Here is a 19104-nt window from a genome sequence, read left to right as displayed (position 1 = left end):
GCTCCATCATTTTCAACGACCGTTTTGCGCCAATTCCCCTTGCGACAAGCAACAACTACACATATAGGATGCGGTTCTCGTCGTTATCTGCGGCAGCTTTACTGGCTGCCGCCACGGTCCACGCCGACGAAGCGACCACTACGGCGCCCGTCCCTGCCTGCACAGCCGTGTCCTCCACCACCAACGGTGCTTTCTTCGACCTGCGACCCGACGTTGCGAAACAGCCGACCGACAAGGCCGCGCGGTCCATCACCAAGGACTACCACGCGCGCGGGTACGACTACGGCAAGAACTTCACCATCAATATCTGTGACCCCGTCGTCGCGCCGGTCAAGGACGTTGTCGGCGTGTCCAAGTCCCTGTGGAGCAACGTCAGCGCATATTACACATACAAGGACAAGGTATACTCGATAGGGTACGGAGCAAATTCCTGCGCGCGTCTCGTAATGCCTTAGCTACGTGTTCAATATGCTGAATTTTTTTCTTCTCTTTTCCCCTACAGCTCCTCATCGCTCGACCTGCGCAGTCGCGGTCGCAAGCTGGTACTTCGGTACGGCGATGGTTCACCGTGTGAGCCAAAGTCCAGCAAGAGCGCCCGAGACCAGAAACCCGCGGCTGGCGACAAGGACAAGGACAAGGACAATGACTCCTCGCGACGCAAGTCGACCGTCATCTCGTTTCTCTGTGACCGCGACTCCGGCAGCTCCCAGGCCGCCTTCTCCTTCGTCGGCACCGATCCGGACGAGTGCGCATACTTCTTTGAAGCCCGATCAATGCATGCCTGCGCACAGGCCGAGCCGCACAAGCGTGGCAACGTCGGCCCGGGCAGCGTCTTTGGCCTCATCTTCGTCATCGCCGTCCTCGTCTACGCCATCGGCGGCGTCTGCTACAACCGCACCGTCGCCCACGCCCGCGGCTGGCGCCAGCTTCCCAACTACAGCCTCTGGGCTGGCATCTGGAGCTTTATCACGGTGTGTTCCGCATCCCCTAAATCAGGTCTGCCAATCAGTCGTTATAGGAACTGACTTGCTGCTTTTTTCTTGTGCGTGCGTTTCGCCAGGACATGTTCGTAATTCTCACCTCATCGTGTACCCGCTTCCTACCCAGCAGGCGTGGGTACAGCAACATCGGCCAGAGCGCCAGCAGCCACAGAAATTCGGACGCGGAGAACCGATTGATAGACCAACTCGACGAGGAATGGGACGACTGAGTGATACTCATGAGTACGCGCAATGCTTCCTCCGCGAGTGTGCTCTTGTGATATCCGCAATATATGGCTCGGGCTCAGCCTCGGCCAATATTTTTTATGTGTGTATAGAGTTTGGGCATCCAACCGGGCGTTTTTGGTAGAATGTTATGTCAGATTAACGAACGAAGTGAATTTACCAGCTTATGGGCTTGGGCTTGGGCATCGGCTCTGGTACCTCATATGTGAATGAAGTATTTTGTACCGAAACTGTGCACTGTTGAAGCACTTATTTGAGGCGCCAGTCGGTGATCTGTGCTGTATCTGCAAGAATTTTCGCAGATGTTTAGGTCCGCAGGTCAGTGCTACAGGACTGCAAGATGGTGTTTGAGGCTCATACCTCATTGCATCTATCCACCAACAACGTGTCTATGCCCGGCATTTCTATGGTGACAATGTTTGCAAGGCATGACGGGACTCTTCATTTGTTGGTAAACGCAACCTTCTCAAAGAAACTGAAGCAGCCGACAGTACCTGGCTAAGCAACTCAGCGCAAAGTGCCACCGGGGCAGCACTGGCCAACCGTTAATTTGCGGGGGATGCATGTAATTTTGCCATGCGCCGAGCCGTCGCATAGTTTGCTTGTCCAAAGACTTCAAGTTTGCTTCTAGGCTATCGGCTGTCAGGGCGGCGAAGCTGACTACAGAGGGGCGCGAATGAAACAAGCCTCAACTGGTCATTGCTTCAAAGGTAGTATGCAATGCGATTTGACCAGTCTCCCCCTGGTATCAATCGTTTGGTTTTACGGGGACCGGAATCCTGGAAAGAATCCCGAAAGTAAGGGAGAATGCCGTGACTGCTCGTCAGCATCATCACAGGTCGTAGACTGGTTCAAGCTGGGCAGTTGCGTAAAGTTGCCACGCTACTCGGGCAGAATGAAAGGTAGTGCTCAATCTAGTGACTTCCCGCTGAAATGAATGCAGGATGTCTATTCCGAGGGCAGGTAACTATGACGGATATCCCTGGTGGTAGATGATCTTGTACCAGGGCCATCCGCGATCTATTTTCATCTACAGACAGGGCTGGGGCTCGAGCTGCAGACTAGCCACCATGTCGATACGGCCTACAGCCGGAGATTGCCGACCTCGATGCCCGGCGCAGTCTCAGAATCTAATATAGAGTAAAATGCAGGGCTTCTTCAGTATTGTGGCTCATCGCAAGGCTGCGCACTGGCGACCGATACGCGAGGATGGTTCAGTATGAGCGGCCAAGATTGCAGAGCAGATTCATATACCGCTCCCAATCTTGAAAGTGACGGGTAGAAGCACTCCCACAGGGTTCTAAATACGCATTGTACTCTATATATGTAGTCTGAACCAAGAGCCCATTTAGTTGGCCTTGAAAATCACTCCTCCACTTGGTTGCCGGTTGCCAACTTCCGCCAGCTGGCAGCCCCTCACATCCAAATCAGCTTCACCTGGGCCACTTGCACCTCAATTTCTCCTCGCCACTCTTTGTCCACAAACTAGCGGGAGCCGAATTCCCCAGATTTGAACCTCAAGTGAGATAAAGAGCGCAATCTGTTTCGTCAGGCGAAGCACCCGTCACCACCCACCATCTACCTCCTCAAACACGTCGCCAACCGGCTGCATATCACTCTGCATAAGCTGCATTTCTTTGCCTTTCAACATCTGCATTCACAGTGTCATTCTTATAGATGCCATATCTGAAAGACGGTAGATCATAGGCGGTGACAGCAAAGCCACTATCGGCATCGAAGCCTTGACGGCATTCTCCTGCAAGAACACTTTGCATTCTGCAGTTTTCCAAATGTCTGCCGACGCGATGCCACAAGTACCTCAGCCTCCACCGCGAAGCTCCTCTTCGGATGATATAACAATTGCAACTTCTGGTTGTGATTCGTCTCAGATGCATGATTCGCAGAACCATCAGCCCTTCCGTTCATTGAGAGCGCGTCGTGCACACAACAACCTGACGCTCCCTCTGCACCTTCGACGACGCACCCTAATGGAAAATCACTCTTGGCTGCAGTCCATATCGGACATTGAGGTATACTTGCAACAGCTCTCTATAATGCCTGTGAACCATTTCTAACCAGGCTTTCTAGATTGAATCGTATTACGGACAAAGCTTCCTGCCTGGCCTGCCCAGAGCCGAAAGAGCACCAATCGAACACGACCAGTCGTACACGGCCAATTCGAACGCTTCTCAGCCTAAACAAGTTTCATCCATGCACGGGGCCATGTACGATACGGCGAGACTCCCTGCCATTGGGCCTTCCCCAAGCTACAATAGCCCAGTCTGGTCGATCGAATCGCATCAGCCGGACCTTGGCGGCGTGTCTAGTGCACCGATGAGTGCGGTTTGGCCTCAAAGCTACTATCCGCCATATATTCCCGATACAAGTGTGTCTCTTCCCAGCACGCCGGCCCCAGTCGGTCTTTATCACCCTTTCTGTCAAGATCAGACCAGTCGCCAGTTGCCCCATCTAAACACGCCTCCGACCAGTGCAACCTCGCACGCGAAGATGGGCAGCAACGATGGCGCAGAAAGGTGTCACCTCAAGGTAGACACCGGTTCGCATGGTTACTTCAAGGAGAATGGCTCTGTCATAATGAACAAATGGTTCAGCAACACAACGACCCAAATTGCTCCGCCACAACTATACAATGTGCCACCGCCGGTGTCTCTATCGTCTCAAGATTCCTTCAATGATGGATCGTCTGTTGCCTCTGCAAATAACCTGCGTGCAGCGAATGCCTCTCTTCACCCTGTCAGGTCAGATTTTTCAAACCAGCTCTCCTTCACGAGCGTCGCAGACTTTTCGTCGCAATCCCCGCAAGTCGTTAACCCAGCTAGGCGGCGACTGCCAACCAACACATCCCCTTCACCTATGGTTAGGGGCCCAAGTGCCCAAGGTGGCAGCAGTCGTAACTCCCCTAGCGCCGGGACCTCGGTCGCTCCCAGCGTCGATGACAGTGATAGCAACTATCCTGCTAGCAGCGCCCAGTCGTCGCAGCCCAGTAGGCTGCCATCACCAACACTCTCGGACAACCACAAGGACGCCCAGAATGCTTTTTTGATTGATGCACGTGCCAAAGGAATGTCATACAAAGAAATCAGAGTCAAAGGCGGCTTCACAGAAGCCGAGTCTACTCTACGTGGCCGCCATCGAATGCTGACCAAAGACAAGGAGAGCCGTGTGCGCAAACCAGAATGGACCGAAACAGATGTGAGCTCAACTAAACCGAAACACCCCCATACCACCCCCAAAAGCCATCCGACCTAACCGACCTGTTTTATTTTATTGAGGCACAGATTGAACTGTTGAAGAAAGCTGTCCGAGTCCATACTCGTGGGAACATTCGCACTGGCAAGACATCCTGGAAAAGGGTGGCAGAGTACATCACGAATAATGGAGGATCATATTCCTTCGGGTATGCGACGTGTCATAACAAGTGGAAAGAGCTGCCACCAAACAGACGTCGATGAATATGCTGCTCTATGTATCAACTTTGACAACGGTTGATTTCGGCCGGCCGTCCTCTTTTTTTTGTCTGCCGTGCGCCTTTGTAAGCTGTATCAACAGAAACAATTATTCTCATTTGGACTTGCGGATTTCTACATTGATTTGAAAGCATAGTATCAGCAGGTTGTTGGGGGAGGTGCCATATCTCCGATTTGGATCTAGGGGCCGATGGAACTGCAGCCAGAGATGCTGACAGCACAAATTCTCTCGAGGAGCGAAAAGTTTGGGTTCTTGGACCGCCGTCATGGGCTGTGCTTTCGGCATCAGCACGCAAGAAGGTTATTGCCAAAGGTATTGGATTGGGAAGGACGGATGTACGAACACACGAAGCAAATACGAGCACAGGAAGAAATGTACTTTAGTTTACACTTGATTCGTCATGATGGTTATGGTTCACTAAGTTCAATCTCTCTCATCCCTGTTTCATCTAGCTAGTTTTCATTCGCATCTACAGTTTATTAATATCATCAATAAATTGCGGCTGTGAGAGGCCGACACTCTTGAGCACCGCCGTCAGTGTCCGAGGATTTTTGCGCAGCGCCTCCCACTCGGCCTCTGTCCTGACAAGGGCTGTACCAGCAAGCATCGTGCCATTGAGGGATAGCTTCCCAACCACATCCCCCGTGTCCGGGTCCGTGATTGCACCACCCTCCGACAACCTCGGGCAGAGTACGAGCCTGCTTCTTGTCATGGCCATGTTGTAGCTGATGGCGGCTCGGCCGCCCGTCGCCACAGCGGCCGACTCGTCCTCCAAGGTCGCCCGCACGGCCCGCTCGTACAGTCGCAGGTACGTCGCGTACAAGTCATCGCGCGAAGTATCGAGCCGTATATCCTCCGCAAAGGTCCTGAACGGTGCTACGGACGAGGAAGACGACGAGGACGACGCCTTGTCCCCATCCAGCCGTGCCACCAGCACCCTCCACGCGCTGTCCGCCGGCAAGCCCTCCCGCATCGCCGCCACGGGCAGCAGCTGGATGTGGCGGTGCGGCTGGCTAGCGCCTGAGTGCTCGCCGCCGTTGAAGAAGGCAAACAGGGCACCGTCGCCGCCCCCGGCAGAGGCCGCTGACGCTGACGCCGGCTCCGCATCGTCCTCCTCCTCGTACGCGCGGAGGCAGGCGAGCGTGGCGTGCAAGTCGTCGGCCTCGAGCACGTGCGTCTGCGCTCGGTACGCCCGCGTCGCGAGGATAAAGTGCCCCGGCACGATGGCAAACTTGTTGAGCACAAGAAAGTGCGCGGCGCCCACGTCCCCGACAAAGAGGCGCGGCGGCGGCGACGTCGTGTATTCAAAAGGGTCAGGCGGCTTTGACGACGGCGCCCCTGCCGCGTCTTTTTTGGGCGGGGCCGCCTTGGGTTTGTTGGCGAGAGACGGCGAGAAGCGTAATTGGAACTTGGGTTTCAGAGCTGATTAGAAAAGTCCTCTGGCTGACTGGTGCGAGCGAGTTTTTTGGGGAGGACGACGGGGCCGGCCTACGGAGAGAGTGCCTACGCGCATGTCCTGCACGTGCGTAGGAAAGTAGAAGAGGTCCCCGTCGGCGAGGGCTTTGGCAAAGGTAGCTCTCACGAGCTCGGGAAGCCGAGCTGGCGCCTTGATAGTAGCCATGGGAGGCGAGAATGTTCCAACTCAAGAGGTGTGGCTGCGAAGAGGCGCCGGTCAGCGATCGGGAGGTGAGGGTGAGAACCAAGATGTACGCGGTGGGGCACAGCATGGAGTAATGATATCAGGCAAGCATACGCGGCTTTTACAGATATCCATGAGCTAAGAAACCCATTCTGATCATATTTTATATATTTCTGTTAATTTCTATTCAGTGGAGAGTAGTATTTGGTACTGCCAAAAGAAGCACACAGCTGTGCTCATCTGCGGCGGCCAGTTCACTCATTAGGTATGTCTATGCTAACATTGAATCCATACGCCATCCGCATGCAACAAAAAAAACGACCGTCTTTGCGCCCTGTTACTTTTCATTTCTAAATCCCAGGAATCCCGATAAGCTGCCGCAGTGCTGGAACGAACCGTGGCACAAAATAGACGGCGTATATTGCAACATACGCTGTCAAAAGTCCAGTAAACTAGAAAAAAAAATGGTCAGTCGTTAATAGCAAACAAAAAAACTACATTGACGGGAGAGGCAGCGGCACAAACCTTTTCGAACCACGTATGAAAGTAAATGGCCGTCATCAGCAGCATCCACAGGTTCAGACCCAAGACACCCAGAGCAAACTTGCCTCCGTACCCCAGCACCTCTTGCGCGTCCCGGCCGGCGGCCGGCGGCGTCCCCGCCTCGACGCTCGCGCCCTTGAGCGCGCCGTCAGTCATGACGATGCAGCGCTCCTCGGCGAGCCAGCCGGACCAGCGCGCCAGCGGCCACAGCACCTCGTGCATCAGAAGGGCCGACCCGAGCGTGAGCAGGAAGACGTGGCCCGAGATGTCGTGCCCGCCGCGCCACTGGCCGCCGACGGCCTTGCATGCGACCGCCGTGAGGGCCTCGGCCGCGTCCGCCGTGCCCGCCGCGACGCCGCGCTCCGCGAGCGCGCACTGCCCGCCCGTCCAGAGGAAGCCGCGGTCGATCAGGGGCGCGCCGAAGCACCACTGCGCGACGAGCACCCACCACGTCGTGAGGGCGGCCCAGCGCGCGACGGCGCGGGCTCTCGCGGCGGGACCCCCCCCGCCGCCGGCGGCCGGGTGCGTGAGGACAAAGCCGAGCAGCGCGGCCGTGGTCCATCCCCAGCCGCGCTTGACGAAGTAGACGTTGAAGATGTTGGATTTGCGCGCGAAGTAGTTGGGCGCCGCGCCGCCGTCGGCCGCTCGGTGCGACTGCGACGCCGCATCGTAGGTCAGCGCGCGCGTGTCCGGCGACAGCAGCGCAAAGAGCGAGCCAAAGACGAGGAGCAGCGGGAAGATCCCTAGCGCGAGACGCTCGACCGGGGTCGGCACGAAGGGCGAGGTGCGCCGCGTCGCGGACGTCATGGCGGCGGCGGCGGCGGGGGATGGTGTCGCGGAAGCGTTTGCGGCCGTCCGTGCAGGTCGTTTGGCGGCAGGCATTGCGCCCCAGGTGTGTCTATATGTGTAGGCGTGAGGCTTCCTGGTGGATATAGATTGGTGTTACAGCAGCAGCATTGAAGTTTTACGCTGCAAGGTGAGGTAAGAAATGGTGAAGTTGGCAGAAACTTGGTCTTCGAAAGCAGGTTGTGATTCCGAGCTAGCTGTCGCTTCTACCTTTGCACCTATGACGTGGACAGTGCAGATGTGGCTAGAGAAGTTGATCAAGCGTGGCGTATGCTCGAAGCTTCGCTCTACGCCACACCCAAGCCGAGGTAGCTCGGACATTCATTCATTCATTCAAAGGGCGAAGAAAAAAAACTAGAATAGAATCGACATTTTTTTTTTGCCTTCTCTGTTACTGTTGGGTTTCTGACCTTTATTCTGACACCCTATTCGAGTATATAGGCCCTCTCTACGCGACAAAGTACGGTGTCGGCCAGCGCACACCACAATGGGGCTGGCTACCAGCTATATTTACGTGTACAGATTACTTTACTAAGTATTGCATAACCAAGGTCCTGCCTTTCGATACTTTCATTTTCTTCTCCAGTGTCTCTCTGGCAAGGCCATATGCCGTATTTATCATGGGTCAGGTCTAGGATGCGCCTCACTGTAGCCAAAGCCGCATGTAGACTATAATAACTATGAGTAGCTGCTGTAGACGGCAAACCATATGCAATATGAAGCTTTAAAACATGACTTATATGCCTGAAGAAGAAATGATATAATTTCCAGGCTCCGAATGATTGAGAATGATATTAGAAGTCTTCATTTTACCCGAGCTGGACAACTCAGCGGCATACGCTGCTTGCGCGATGAAGCTCGTCGGCGATTTATGGGGTCATCGACTCTTACTACGCAAGGCCACAGGAGCGAGTAATCTTGAACGACGGAATATATTGTACCAGTCTCAAGTGTCTAGCTACCGAACAGTAGGGCGTAGCCTCCCTTCCGAAAACTCAAGCCTAGGTACCTCCCAGGCGGGTAAAAACGTATTGAAAATATGGACCAAAAGGAAGATATAAAAAATGAACTAATGGGGAAAATAACACAAAGACAGAAATGATCACCCGCAACAACAGAGACTATCGCACTGATAACCGTGAGGGCTCAAATATGGTCCCGCAAAATACTTTCGCGCCACAATCTTGAAAGGGGAAGCGAGTTTAGACTGTGGCGGTCGCAGTCACGTACAACGTGGTGGTATAGATAACTGTGGTCTCGAGTGCGCGACTGGACGTCGAAGGCGGTTCCGTGTAAGTTCTTGCGGTCGAGGTCGAGGCTGTCGGGGTCTCGGAGGATGTAGGTTGTGGCCCGACCGTACTGGTCCCGGTACCCTCATCGCCATACTATGGTGAGAAGGAGGCCAGGGCAGCGCAGAAATTATTTCTGTTGTCCTTGTCGAGAGCGACAGACTGATTGTTCAAAGTAACCATGTTGACGCTCGCCTTGGTGGCAAGGCCGAAAATTTGAATCTTAGAGTTTTTGATATCAAGAATATTGTCCTGGCAGTTATTGGCCGCGACGCACTTCTGGTCGTAGTTATCAAAGAAGCTGTAGAGACCAGCTCCGTAGATAAGGATGTCACTGGAATCCTCAGCGCGGAGTCCCCAAGTTCTGGCGCACTTAGGACCAGTGCAGCTCGAAAAGTCAGGATCGCTGTATTTAGCGTTGAATTTAAAGGGCACCTTGGCGTCAGGATTGCCCTGCATGTAGGCCGTCTCGGTTTGGATAAGACTCATGTAGACATTCTTGGCTTTGGTGATCTGGTAGTTGGACAGGACACTGTGCTCGGAAGCAGTGCCCCAGAGCCAAGCACCCTTGGTGCTCTCAATTAGAACGCCGCGTCCGTTGTAAATGTTGATCTGATTATGGTCGCCACGGTCGAGCTCATGGTCCGCAACCCAGAACCAGGTGTTTTCAAAGTAAGCGCTGGCCTGAGAAGTGAGGTGCATGAGCATAAAAGCACCAATGCACTCAGGATTGGGCGGAGCGATCTGTTGAGGGTTCTTGGAGCACTTGTCAGACTGGAGCTTGGTTCCTTCAAAGCCACCAACGCGGAAGTGCACATCCCAAAGAGCTGCAGAGCCCTTGTCTTGACCGGCAACGTTGAACTCCATCAGGATAGCACCAGGTTGGGGACCCATGGTTGAGAAGATGAGGTCCTGCATTTCAACAGTGCCAACATCTCCAGCGTTACCAACCTGGAAAACTGGCTTGGGGTTGCTCTGATCCTGGAAGTTGCTGTTACCGCCGGCAAAGATGACAGGCCAAATCTCACCGACAACCTTGACATTCTTGGGAACTTTGACAGTGTTGGTAACAACATAGTTTCCGTGGTCAAAGTAGACGATCTGATCGCTACCAATGCTGTTAAAGACAGCTTGGATGGCAGCAGTATCGTCAGTGGTACCATCACCCTTGGCGCCCTTGGATTTGACGGAAACGAATTTGGAAGCATCGACGTTGTTATACTGAGGCTTGGACTTGGTGAAGATTTTGCCAGAGGAATCAAGGAGCGCACCAGGCTTGGAAACAGGGGTTTGGGCAGCCTGGACGGCACTACCACTACTGCCCTTGTAGGCGCGGCCCTGGATCCACGACTGAACCTTGGTGTTACCGTTGAGAATTGTGGTCTTGGTTTGTGGGTTTTGGACAGCAGCGGGGCAATTTTTGCTGAAATCGACGTTGTCGATAACTAACGTGCCGCGGGTATCGTTCTGACCAGTGCTGTAGCGAGTGGCAATGGCGACGGGGGTGTTGGAGAATGTACTGTCCTGGACAAGAACAGCACCGACCTGCTGCTCGTCTTGGCCGTTGCTAGACATGTCCAGCCCAATATCACAGCTGTCGATGTTGAGGCCATGGAAAGCCCAGGCCCAATTCCAGTTCATGTAAATGGCGGTCCGGCATCCATTGAACTTCAAGTTGCGGGTGGTGAACTGCTGAGCTCCCCAGAAAACACCGAGGTTGCCGCCGTTGAAGGTCAGATCGGACATGAAGCCGCCAGAGCCGTTCTCGGTAAAAATACCCTGTTGCTTGTTGTCGCTGCTCTTATCTTTGATCATGTCGAATTGAATGTTCTGGAGAGAAGTAGCCTGAGCGACTTGCCAGTGTATACCGGTTCCAGTAGACTTTCCCTGAGCAGTGATGTCTATCTTGAAGTTACGGATTTGGCGGAAAAAGTTGTTCTGATTAGTGTACCAGTTGACACCACCGTCTGCGTAGGGGTTAGAGTCAATGACAGCGATTCCCTGAAAGTTGGCGGCAGCCTTGAGAGTAGGCACGTTGACAGCATCGCCAACGAGCTGGGTGTAGTAGTATTGAATAATAGGCTTCGAGACGACGTAGGTTCCCTTGGGGAAGTAAACGAGAGCAGGAGTCGTGGTGCTGGAGTCGCAACCTTGGCCACAGCGGTTACCATCGGTAATGGCAGCGTTGATGGCAGCGGTGTCATCGGTAGAGCCGTCACCGCGGGCACCGTAGTCCTTGACGTTGCGGAAGACCTTGAAGTTGCCGTTGCTGGGGACAGCGCCCTGTCGCTTGATGCCAGAGAGCCACCAGTTGGAACTGGAGTTGGCGATGGTGTCGGCTCGGGTCTTGAGATAATCGGGGGCGGAAGAAGGTGGTACTGCGGAGACTGGAGAAAAGGCACCCAAGGCCAGCAGGGATGCCGTGAGGAACGATCCGAGTCCCATAGTGATGGATCCGAAGGAAAATATACGTCTAGATCGATAGCATGCGTCAGTTGCTTGCGTAGAGGACAGTGATGTAAGTGAAAGCAAGGACCGCAGAACAAAGGCAGCAAAGGGTATGCAGAAGACGTGGGGTGTAGTGACATGTAGGACGATAGGAGCTATGGTGGAAGCAAGCTGTATTTGAAGAGCAGTGAATGTAACTGAGGGCCACGACACCCGCCAGCTGCCAACCGACTGCCTGCCAGCTGTATCTTGTTCGTTGACGGCTGGTAGTCCGACGATTGGTGGGGCTGGAAGTCACCAGTCCGTTTTCTTCCTTCACGAGACTGCCACTTGAATTCGCCAACTGCACCATGATCGCCAAGGCGAAGACGACGAGTCAAAAATTGTGGTGGACTATCATGCTCGCCTTGGCGGCACTCGCCGGCATGGTGCGTCAGGTGGGTGCACAGCGTCTTACACAGGTGATGTTGATCCTCCATGACTGGCGTTGGAGAGCAAACTTACAGTTGTTTTTCAGGCGCAGAATATGTACACAAGGGCTGCCTTGGCTGCACAAGCGGCTAGGAGCACAAAGCCAAAGGAGTGTGGGAAACGATGGCGCTGTACGGGTTGGCCAAAGAAGGCGAAACGTCTCCAATCGTCAAAGACAGTCTGGAGAGTGTACAAGACGCACGACTACTTGAATCTCAACTAGGCGCACAACATGCGCGGGAACCCGCCCATTATAAGCTGGCATAGAAATCTGCAAGGGCCGTCGGCATGCAAAATCTGGGCGGCCGGTAAGGTCGGCGGCATGACAGTCACAACCAGCCCATTGTTCTCGCTTCCTCGACATTCGTCAGGGCGCGTAGGTATTGGGAAAGCGGAGCCCCCACACACCAGCGGCCACACCCATGCGGGCCTACCGATGTGGTGCCTCCAGGTACCGAACCCATCAATTGGCCCAATGCAGCCCGTATCCTGTTTCAGATAACTAGTTGTGTACTGGGTCACGCATATTGGCTCACGCTTGAGTTTCTACTTACCAGTACACAGCCGTCAGGGTAGCTGGAATAGGTTTTGGAAACGAACTCCGGTCTCCTTCTCGCCCGTCCCTGACCGAACCTACGGCGGCATGTCGAAACGGACTCTTTGACTGGCGGATCTCCCCTTCCCCTGACGCGGCGACTATTCGGTGGAAATTAGTTTGTACGGCAGCCACTATTAGCATGTCTCGGACCATCACGATACTTTCCAACAACACAATGTGTCAAGTACTCCGTATACTATGTGAGTTTAATACACCTTGACACCGCCAACCGAGGGTTTAAAATTTTTGCCTCGTATCTAGTCACGCAGGGTACTAATGACATGGAAAAACTGTTATTACGCATTGGACTTGGCAGATTGCTGGGTACACGCCAGCATAGCCTTATGCGCCATCTGACTCCCGCCGGAGCAGCGCCGAAGACTGGGTTGATGGAGCACTTGGCTTTTGACCAGGAGAAGCAGGTCCTGTTGTTGAGTGGTCCTCGGATGGAGCACAGAGAACCAATCCATACAAGCAACTACTGCGAGCTGACACTCAGGGACGCGCTCCTTTTTGCATGGTGCAGTGAAATAGGCTAGTGGTGTTTCACTCAGGCACAGCCCCTAGAGGGCCTCGCAAAGGTAGCTTGGTTGGTCCTGAGTCATGGCCATTTCTCGAAACTGTGAAGGGCCTACTTATTGTTGCGTTTGGAAACAAGCAGTTCGATGACCAGTCAATACACGGTTCTGAGCTACGTGCACAATCTGGTAGAAGTGCCTGATGTCATGCAAATGGGAGCAAGAGACAACTCGCCTTGATCTGTCAAGTGCTAGCCTCCATAAGGTACGTGACATGAGGGTTGGTGGGACTACAAAGCTTATTATTGTGGCTCAGGCCTGTGGCAGGCAGCCCTGCTCTGCATGTCACATTCCTCTCACTCTAGCTGACAACGCCGATCAAAATCTCAACAATAGCTATGTATGAACTTCGGGTAGAGATTTTCAAAATATTGACCAGTATGTACTTATGGCACATATGTTTTTCAGGATCATCTAGTTTAGCAGTCAGCGATTTTCAGACACCAACCCCGGCCGATTCCCGCAGGAAAGCAATCGGGCAAGGTCATGAACGAGTTTAGCCGTCGCGTGCATCTTGTGCCTTACGGCATCCCAAAGTGGGCACCTACTTACCCAGTATTAGCCTCTATTAGTGCCCGCCAAGTAACAATTTAGCTCATGCACCCTGACTGATGAAGTCTTTTGGCGACGGGCAGTGGATCGCACTTGCGCCGACATCACTTGACAACAAAGATCCACAGCTCACAGAAACTACATTGCTACTTTTCTTTGCAGGGGCCGATACATACTGTTCAGAAAGCCGCAAAGATGCTGTTTTGCTCAGTAAATGCGCATCTGCCACAAAAGGAGACTGCGAATACGCATCGGGATGATAGCCCGCAGCAGGCACATCGCCATCCAATGTACTACCGAGAGCGAACAAGAAACGAAGAGTCTGTGCAGAACAGTTTAGAATGCGACACTATTTGCTACGCCAGACCGCATGCGACCGCATGCATGTAAATCGAGCCACAATGCAGCAAATAACAGCCACCCCTGTATGCGCTAAGCTAGATGGACCTGCTGTCCTAACTCCGCAGCGCTTCTGTACTTTTGATCTGAAGAATGCTTCATCAAGGGTAAATTACCAAGGATGCATGCTGCCCCACAAAGCAGGCAGATGCCACCGAAGGATGCCCGTTCTTTTCGCTCCATTCGTCACATTACCAATACTGGTAAAACAACAGTGTTGATCCATCACCCCACATCGACGCCGACCCCAGATCTGGATGCTTTTCGCCCGTCTGTCAACCTCTTTAATCGCCACCATATTTGCAGCCGGCGGGATTGATGTCATTGGCCGTCATATTCAAAGCCATGACCCTGCAGCGCCTCACTCTTTGCAGTTGATGTCCTGTGCGATACACGCCGCGACTCCCCTAGGACAGCTGCACCTGATGGCGGCATCTCATCCCAGCTTTCGCGGGGTTCGCAGGCCATGTGGTCACCCCGCAGAAGTACTGGGTCATTGCAGTGGGCCACGCGGACGATTTGATTTTGGAAATGTCCACAGTACCACCGAGAACACTATCACTGGGGTCATTTCGATGCCGTCTAGATGGCTACATCGGCGGTGTAGATATTCGGGGAAACCTCTACCAGCCTGCATAAGCGTTCATCACGAACGATGGAGCCGCACAAGGCTCGCCTGCCATGCTTTCTCAACTCCACCGTGAGACGAAAGGAGCGAAATCCCGAAGGGAGGCATTAGGAAGCACATGGATGAGCCCAGCCCCTGGCCGCACTCAATCACTTAGCCAGTGGATGAACCGGCGTCTTCTCGGCCCTGCTTGACGAGGGGCCGTCTACGTCCCGATTCCGTGGCTTGGCTGCTCCGACAAGAGACTAATGGGCGGGAAAGAAACACATTCAGCTGGCAGCACGGTGAGTTGACTGACATTCGACTAGAAGTGGCAAGGGGGACAACAGCTACTGAGTAGATCAATGTAATCCATGCAACGTTGCCAAAACAGGAAGGCAGCACACAGCGAAACTATCCCGTGATACATACTATTTACGGGAATATCTCCGTCCATGGCCCGGCCGTCGATCATGGAGCCCTTCTGCGTTGCACTGTCGAAGAGCTTGTATTCACTCTGCAGCTTCAATTCTGCAGATGCGAGTCTTGCAGTCTCGCTTGCCAGCCAGCCCGCCGCACACGCAGTCCGGGATTGGTCGCCGTCTCAATCGGCGGTGCTAGGGCCGTACGTGTCAAGAGGTCTCATCACAGCTGAGCTGGTGAGCGTCATCACATGCGACACTGTGCCGCGGATTATCGCCTATCAGGCCTCGGCGAATTTGCCGCACATTAAGGGCCCTGTGGCGCCGAGCCCAACCAAAAACCCGATGCAGTCATGCCCGTGATTGCTCTTCTCTCGCGGCTTATTTGCTCCGTCATCATGACTGCTTTCTGTCTAAGCGTGTCGAGTTGGTTTGCAGTCTTGTTGCACACTCGCAAGCACATCCCTCCCGGAGAGGCCCCATCTCCCCGTTTGCAGAGCACGGTCCGATATCACGTCGCATGTGTATACAAAAATTGGTCTGGATCGCTGAGCATGTACATGCAAGATGTGCAGGCCAGTGGAACTTGGTCTGTGTATTCTAAGTACTCGGCGTGCCCGGAGGGGCTTGTGAGGCCAGCGCTGCTCCACGTAGAGTCCATTTCGAACAAACATCCAAATGTTTCAAGACAGTCAGAAAAAGAAAAGAAAAGGCGGGAAAACGCTGCAGATTGACTCCCCCAAAACACGGTCTATATGATACATTCAGCAGAAAAAAAAGGAGAAACAAAGGAATGCGCCGCTTATATGCGTATGTAATATGAATAGGCCCCGAGATTCTCTACAGTAGTAAAGGAAGGGAAAAAAGAACAACGCCGGTTCCTGAAAATGAATATTGGATATGTAAACGGGTTGGTGGAAGTAGTCTGCGAGACGTGCGCTTGGATCAAGTAGACGCCGTCTTGGATCAGAAGAAGCCGGTACGGCGGCCTCGCAACGGAAGCGAGAGGGGCTCGGCGGCGCTCTCGAGCATGTCGATGCCATCGATGCCGGCGCCGAAATCCATAACGAGGATCTTGGGGGCCTGACCGGTGCTGACGATGCGGCGGTAGTCGCTCTTGGCAGAGAGGACCCAGCTGGCGTGCCAGCGAGGAAAGTCGAGGAGCTGCCGGCCATCACGGAGGTCCCAGACCTTGATGTCGGTGTCGTAGCTGGCGGAGACGAGGCGGCCGCTGACCGAGTCGATGTGGAGGCTGCGGACGAGATTCTCGTGGGCGGCGCGGACCTCGTGGAGGCAGGCACCAGTGTGGGCGTCCCAGACGCGGATCATCTTGTCGTTGCCGGCCGAGGCGACGAGACGGCCGTCGTCGGAGAATTGGGAGCAGGCGAGTCCCTTGGTGTGGCCGGCGAACTCGCGGACGGTGCGGCCCGTGTCGAGGTCCCAGAGCTTGACGAGGAGGTCACCCGAGCACGAGACGACGGTGCGGCCGCGCATCTGGACCGCGTTTACGGGTCCGCCGTGGCCGCGCAGCTGGCGCAGCAGACGGCCGGTGGCGCGCTCCCACACGCAAATGGTCGTGTCCTTGCTACAAGTGACAATGTGCTTGTCGTCAAAGACGAGGTCCAGCACGGCGGCCGTGTGGTGCTCGAGACGGCGCACGGGGCGATATCCGGCGCGAATGTCGTAGACGATGGCGGTGGCGTCGGACGAGCCCGTGACGAGGATGGAGTCGTCGTACTGCAGGCAAAGGATTGAGGCTCGGTGGTGGATATCGAAGGCGGCCACATCGGGAGTCGAGGCTACCATGCGCTCGTCGTCGGGACCCGAGGCGTAGTGCGTCTCGCAGAGGTCGTCATCAAAGAGCATTTCTCTAGCGTGCACCACGTCGGGTGGTCCGATGACGAGGCGGCACTCGAGGGTGCGCATGTCCCAAACGCGGATCGTCTTGTCGCGGGAGCCCGAGATGATTTTGCGCTCGTCAAATTGGAGGCAGTAGACGCTGTCAGTGTGGCCGCTGAGGTAGACGGGGCAGGCCCTGCCTTCCTCCCAGTGCTGGCTCAGCTGCTGCTTGGTCCGGTAGGCGCGTTTCCAATCATTCCCGGGGACCGATTTGGGGATGCCGAGACCGGTGCCGGGCGGGACGAGGCCGCCGGTGGCATACGTCTTGCCCATTTCGCGGAAAAAAGATTCTCGCCAAACGTGCTGGTTTCGGATGACCTGGGCCCAGAGCTTGCTGACGGTGCTCAGGGTGGCAAGCGTGGCGGCGTCAAGCTTGGCGAGGATCTGGATGGCCAGCTCTACGGGCAGCGCGCTGATGAAATCCACACGACTAATGCTGGCCGCGCCGGGTGCCGTGTGGGCGTCCGTGTCAAGGTCGGCGCTGGTGCCCGTCAGGACGATGCCTATGCCGCTCTCGCGGTCGTTGCCGTCGTCACTTGCCGAGTGGCAGAGCCAGCGATTACGAGCAAAGAACTCGTTCTGCATGGCAGCAGAGGCCTTGGCGGCGGCTCCGCTGTGTTGGGGAATGTATGGGGGAGCGTCGCCGACGGCGGGAAGAGGCAGGCAGGCCGGCTGTGGCGGGTCCGGTAGGGCGGACTTGTATGCGGCGTCGAGGCCGTGGACGGAACGGGCGTGACGGAATCCGGTGGCCTGGCGCAGCCTATTCCAGGTCAGGTTGGCCGTATAGGGTCTCGATTGTTGATAGTTTTGCTGCTCGTAGATGGGTTCTTCGTTGAGGAGAGATGGGCGGCGATGCACCATGCCTTTGATGGAGTGCGACGCACGTCGAATAATGCCTTTGAAGGCGCCGGCAGCACCGTTGCGCCTGTGATCTAGGTTGGTGGGTTGGTCGTTGGCGTCATCAATGGCATTTTCGCTCATGCCGTCGTCGTGGTCATCGTCGTGGGCGAAGAGGGAGCTTTTTGGGCGGCGCCATGGCAGAGAAAGACTGAGACTTCGGATGCGCTGATCATGGTCCCCAGCGTGAGCACCCGAATTTCGGCGTGGGGACGACGATGAGGCTTCGGGAGCAGGCTGGGGTTGAGCAGCTGCAAATATTTCACACTGAACGGCGGCCCAGTCCAGAGTGCCAGTCGACTTGGCGGGCGTCATCTTGTCCGGAAGACGGGGCGGTGCCGACTGGAACGCGGGAGGAGGAGGAGTGGCCGACTGCAAGACGGGCGTGGAACGTAGCTGTGTAGGGTGATGAGACCGGCGCAGAGGCGTAGCAGAAAAAAAGGGCGCCGTGTATTCGATGCTAGTAGTCGGACGGTGATTCGATTTGGCAATGAGTGACCTAGGGAGGCGGCGAGAGATTATTCAAGAAAGAATTCACCAGGGGTGATGGGCGGCAGGGTGTCCAGGAGACGAGGCGAAGTAGGTAGAGGGAGCCGTGCGCTCGGGAAAGTGTAGTGTGTAATATCGAGAGTCCCAAGAATGGGCCAACTAGGGCCAACTGACTGAGCGCGGGCACGGCCTCAGAAGGTCAATGCCGTGGCGGGAAGAAAACAATTGAGTTTGTCGGGATGGAAGGGAAGTGGGTGCGGCGCTTTGTGCTGACGGATCAAAGAATCAACCAAATTCAGGACAGGACAAGGTAGAAGTTTCGGTCGCGGCGTCGTTGTCGTAGGCGAGATGTTGTCGGCGGAGAGGAAGGAGGACAAACGGGGCCCGTCGGTGGTGGAGAGGAAGGACTGATTGTCCAGGAAGAACGAGACAAGCAAAAGATGGGAAGGGAGGGACAAGGTTGGTTGTGAGTAGTTCTTTTCAAGCGCGAGGCCAAGAGGAGAAGGGTAAGAAGAAGAAGAAGAAGAAGAAAGAAGGGAGAGTGTCTGTAAGTATTGAGGAGGAGGTGACAATCTTGGTAAGGAAGAGAAAAAAAGAAAATGAAAAAGTAAAAAAATTAAACATTAAAAAAAAGTGACAATAAACAATGCAAGGGTTGGTCGTAGTAGCAAAAAGCCACCACCAAGGCACTAAAAGAATACTATCCAGTAAG

General features: G+C 54.7%; 6 protein-coding genes across 6 annotated transcripts; 2 read left to right on the top strand and 4 right to left on the bottom strand.

Annotated features, from left to right (window-relative positions):
* Positions 1-68: 68 nt before the first annotated feature.
* V2A60_005503 (mannose-6-phosphate receptor binding domain-containing protein) lies at positions 69-1210 on the top strand (the record flags this gene model as incomplete). The annotated part of the gene is made up of 3 exons (XM_083256813.1): positions 69-415; positions 503-971; positions 1061-1210. The coding sequence occupies 3 exons, from the start codon at positions 69-71 to the stop codon at positions 1208-1210; spliced, it is 966 nt and encodes a 321-aa protein (XP_083112939.1).
* A 1806-nt stretch (positions 1211-3016) lies between these two features.
* V2A60_005502 (uncharacterized protein) lies at positions 3017-4496 on the top strand (the record flags this gene model as incomplete). Its single annotated transcript, XM_083256812.1, has 2 exons — positions 3017-3256; positions 3315-4496. The coding sequence occupies 2 exons, from the start codon at positions 3017-3019 to the stop codon at positions 4494-4496; spliced, it is 1422 nt and encodes a 473-aa protein (XP_083112938.1).
* A 688-nt stretch (positions 4497-5184) lies between these two features.
* On the bottom strand, positions 5185-6336 carry V2A60_005501 (ATP adenylyltransferase-domain-containing protein; the record flags this gene model as incomplete). Its single annotated transcript, XM_083256811.1, has 2 exons — positions 5185-6123; positions 6223-6336. The coding sequence occupies 2 exons, from the start codon at positions 6334-6336 to the stop codon at positions 5185-5187; spliced, it is 1053 nt and encodes a 350-aa protein (XP_083112937.1).
* Positions 6337-6822: 486 nt separating this feature from the next.
* Positions 6823-7779, bottom strand: V2A60_005500 (fatty acyl-CoA diphosphatase; the record flags this gene model as incomplete). Its single annotated transcript, XM_083256810.1, has 1 exon — positions 6823-7779. The coding sequence occupies one exon, from the start codon at positions 7777-7779 to the stop codon at positions 6823-6825; it is 957 nt and encodes a 318-aa protein (XP_083112936.1).
* Positions 7780-9128: 1349 nt separating this feature from the next.
* V2A60_005499 (pectate lyase superfamily protein-domain-containing protein) lies at positions 9129-11477 on the bottom strand (the record flags this gene model as incomplete). Its single annotated transcript, XM_083256809.1, has 1 exon — positions 9129-11477. The coding sequence occupies one exon, from the start codon at positions 11475-11477 to the stop codon at positions 9129-9131; it is 2349 nt and encodes a 782-aa protein (XP_083112935.1).
* A 4596-nt stretch (positions 11478-16073) lies between these two features.
* On the bottom strand, positions 16074-18218 carry V2A60_005498 (WD40-repeat-containing domain protein; the record flags this gene model as incomplete). Its single annotated transcript, XM_083256808.1, has 1 exon — positions 16074-18218. The coding sequence occupies one exon, from the start codon at positions 18216-18218 to the stop codon at positions 16074-16076; it is 2145 nt and encodes a 714-aa protein (XP_083112934.1).
* Between the last annotated feature and the right edge of the window lie 886 nt (positions 18219-19104).

This window comes from Cordyceps javanica, chromosome 3 (assembly GCF_051103115.1).
Source record: "Cordyceps javanica chromosome 3, complete sequence".
NCBI classification, from domain to species: Eukaryota; Fungi; Ascomycota; class Sordariomycetes; order Hypocreales; family Cordycipitaceae; genus Cordyceps; species Cordyceps javanica.
This window is presented reverse-complemented; position numbering and strand designations above follow the sequence as displayed.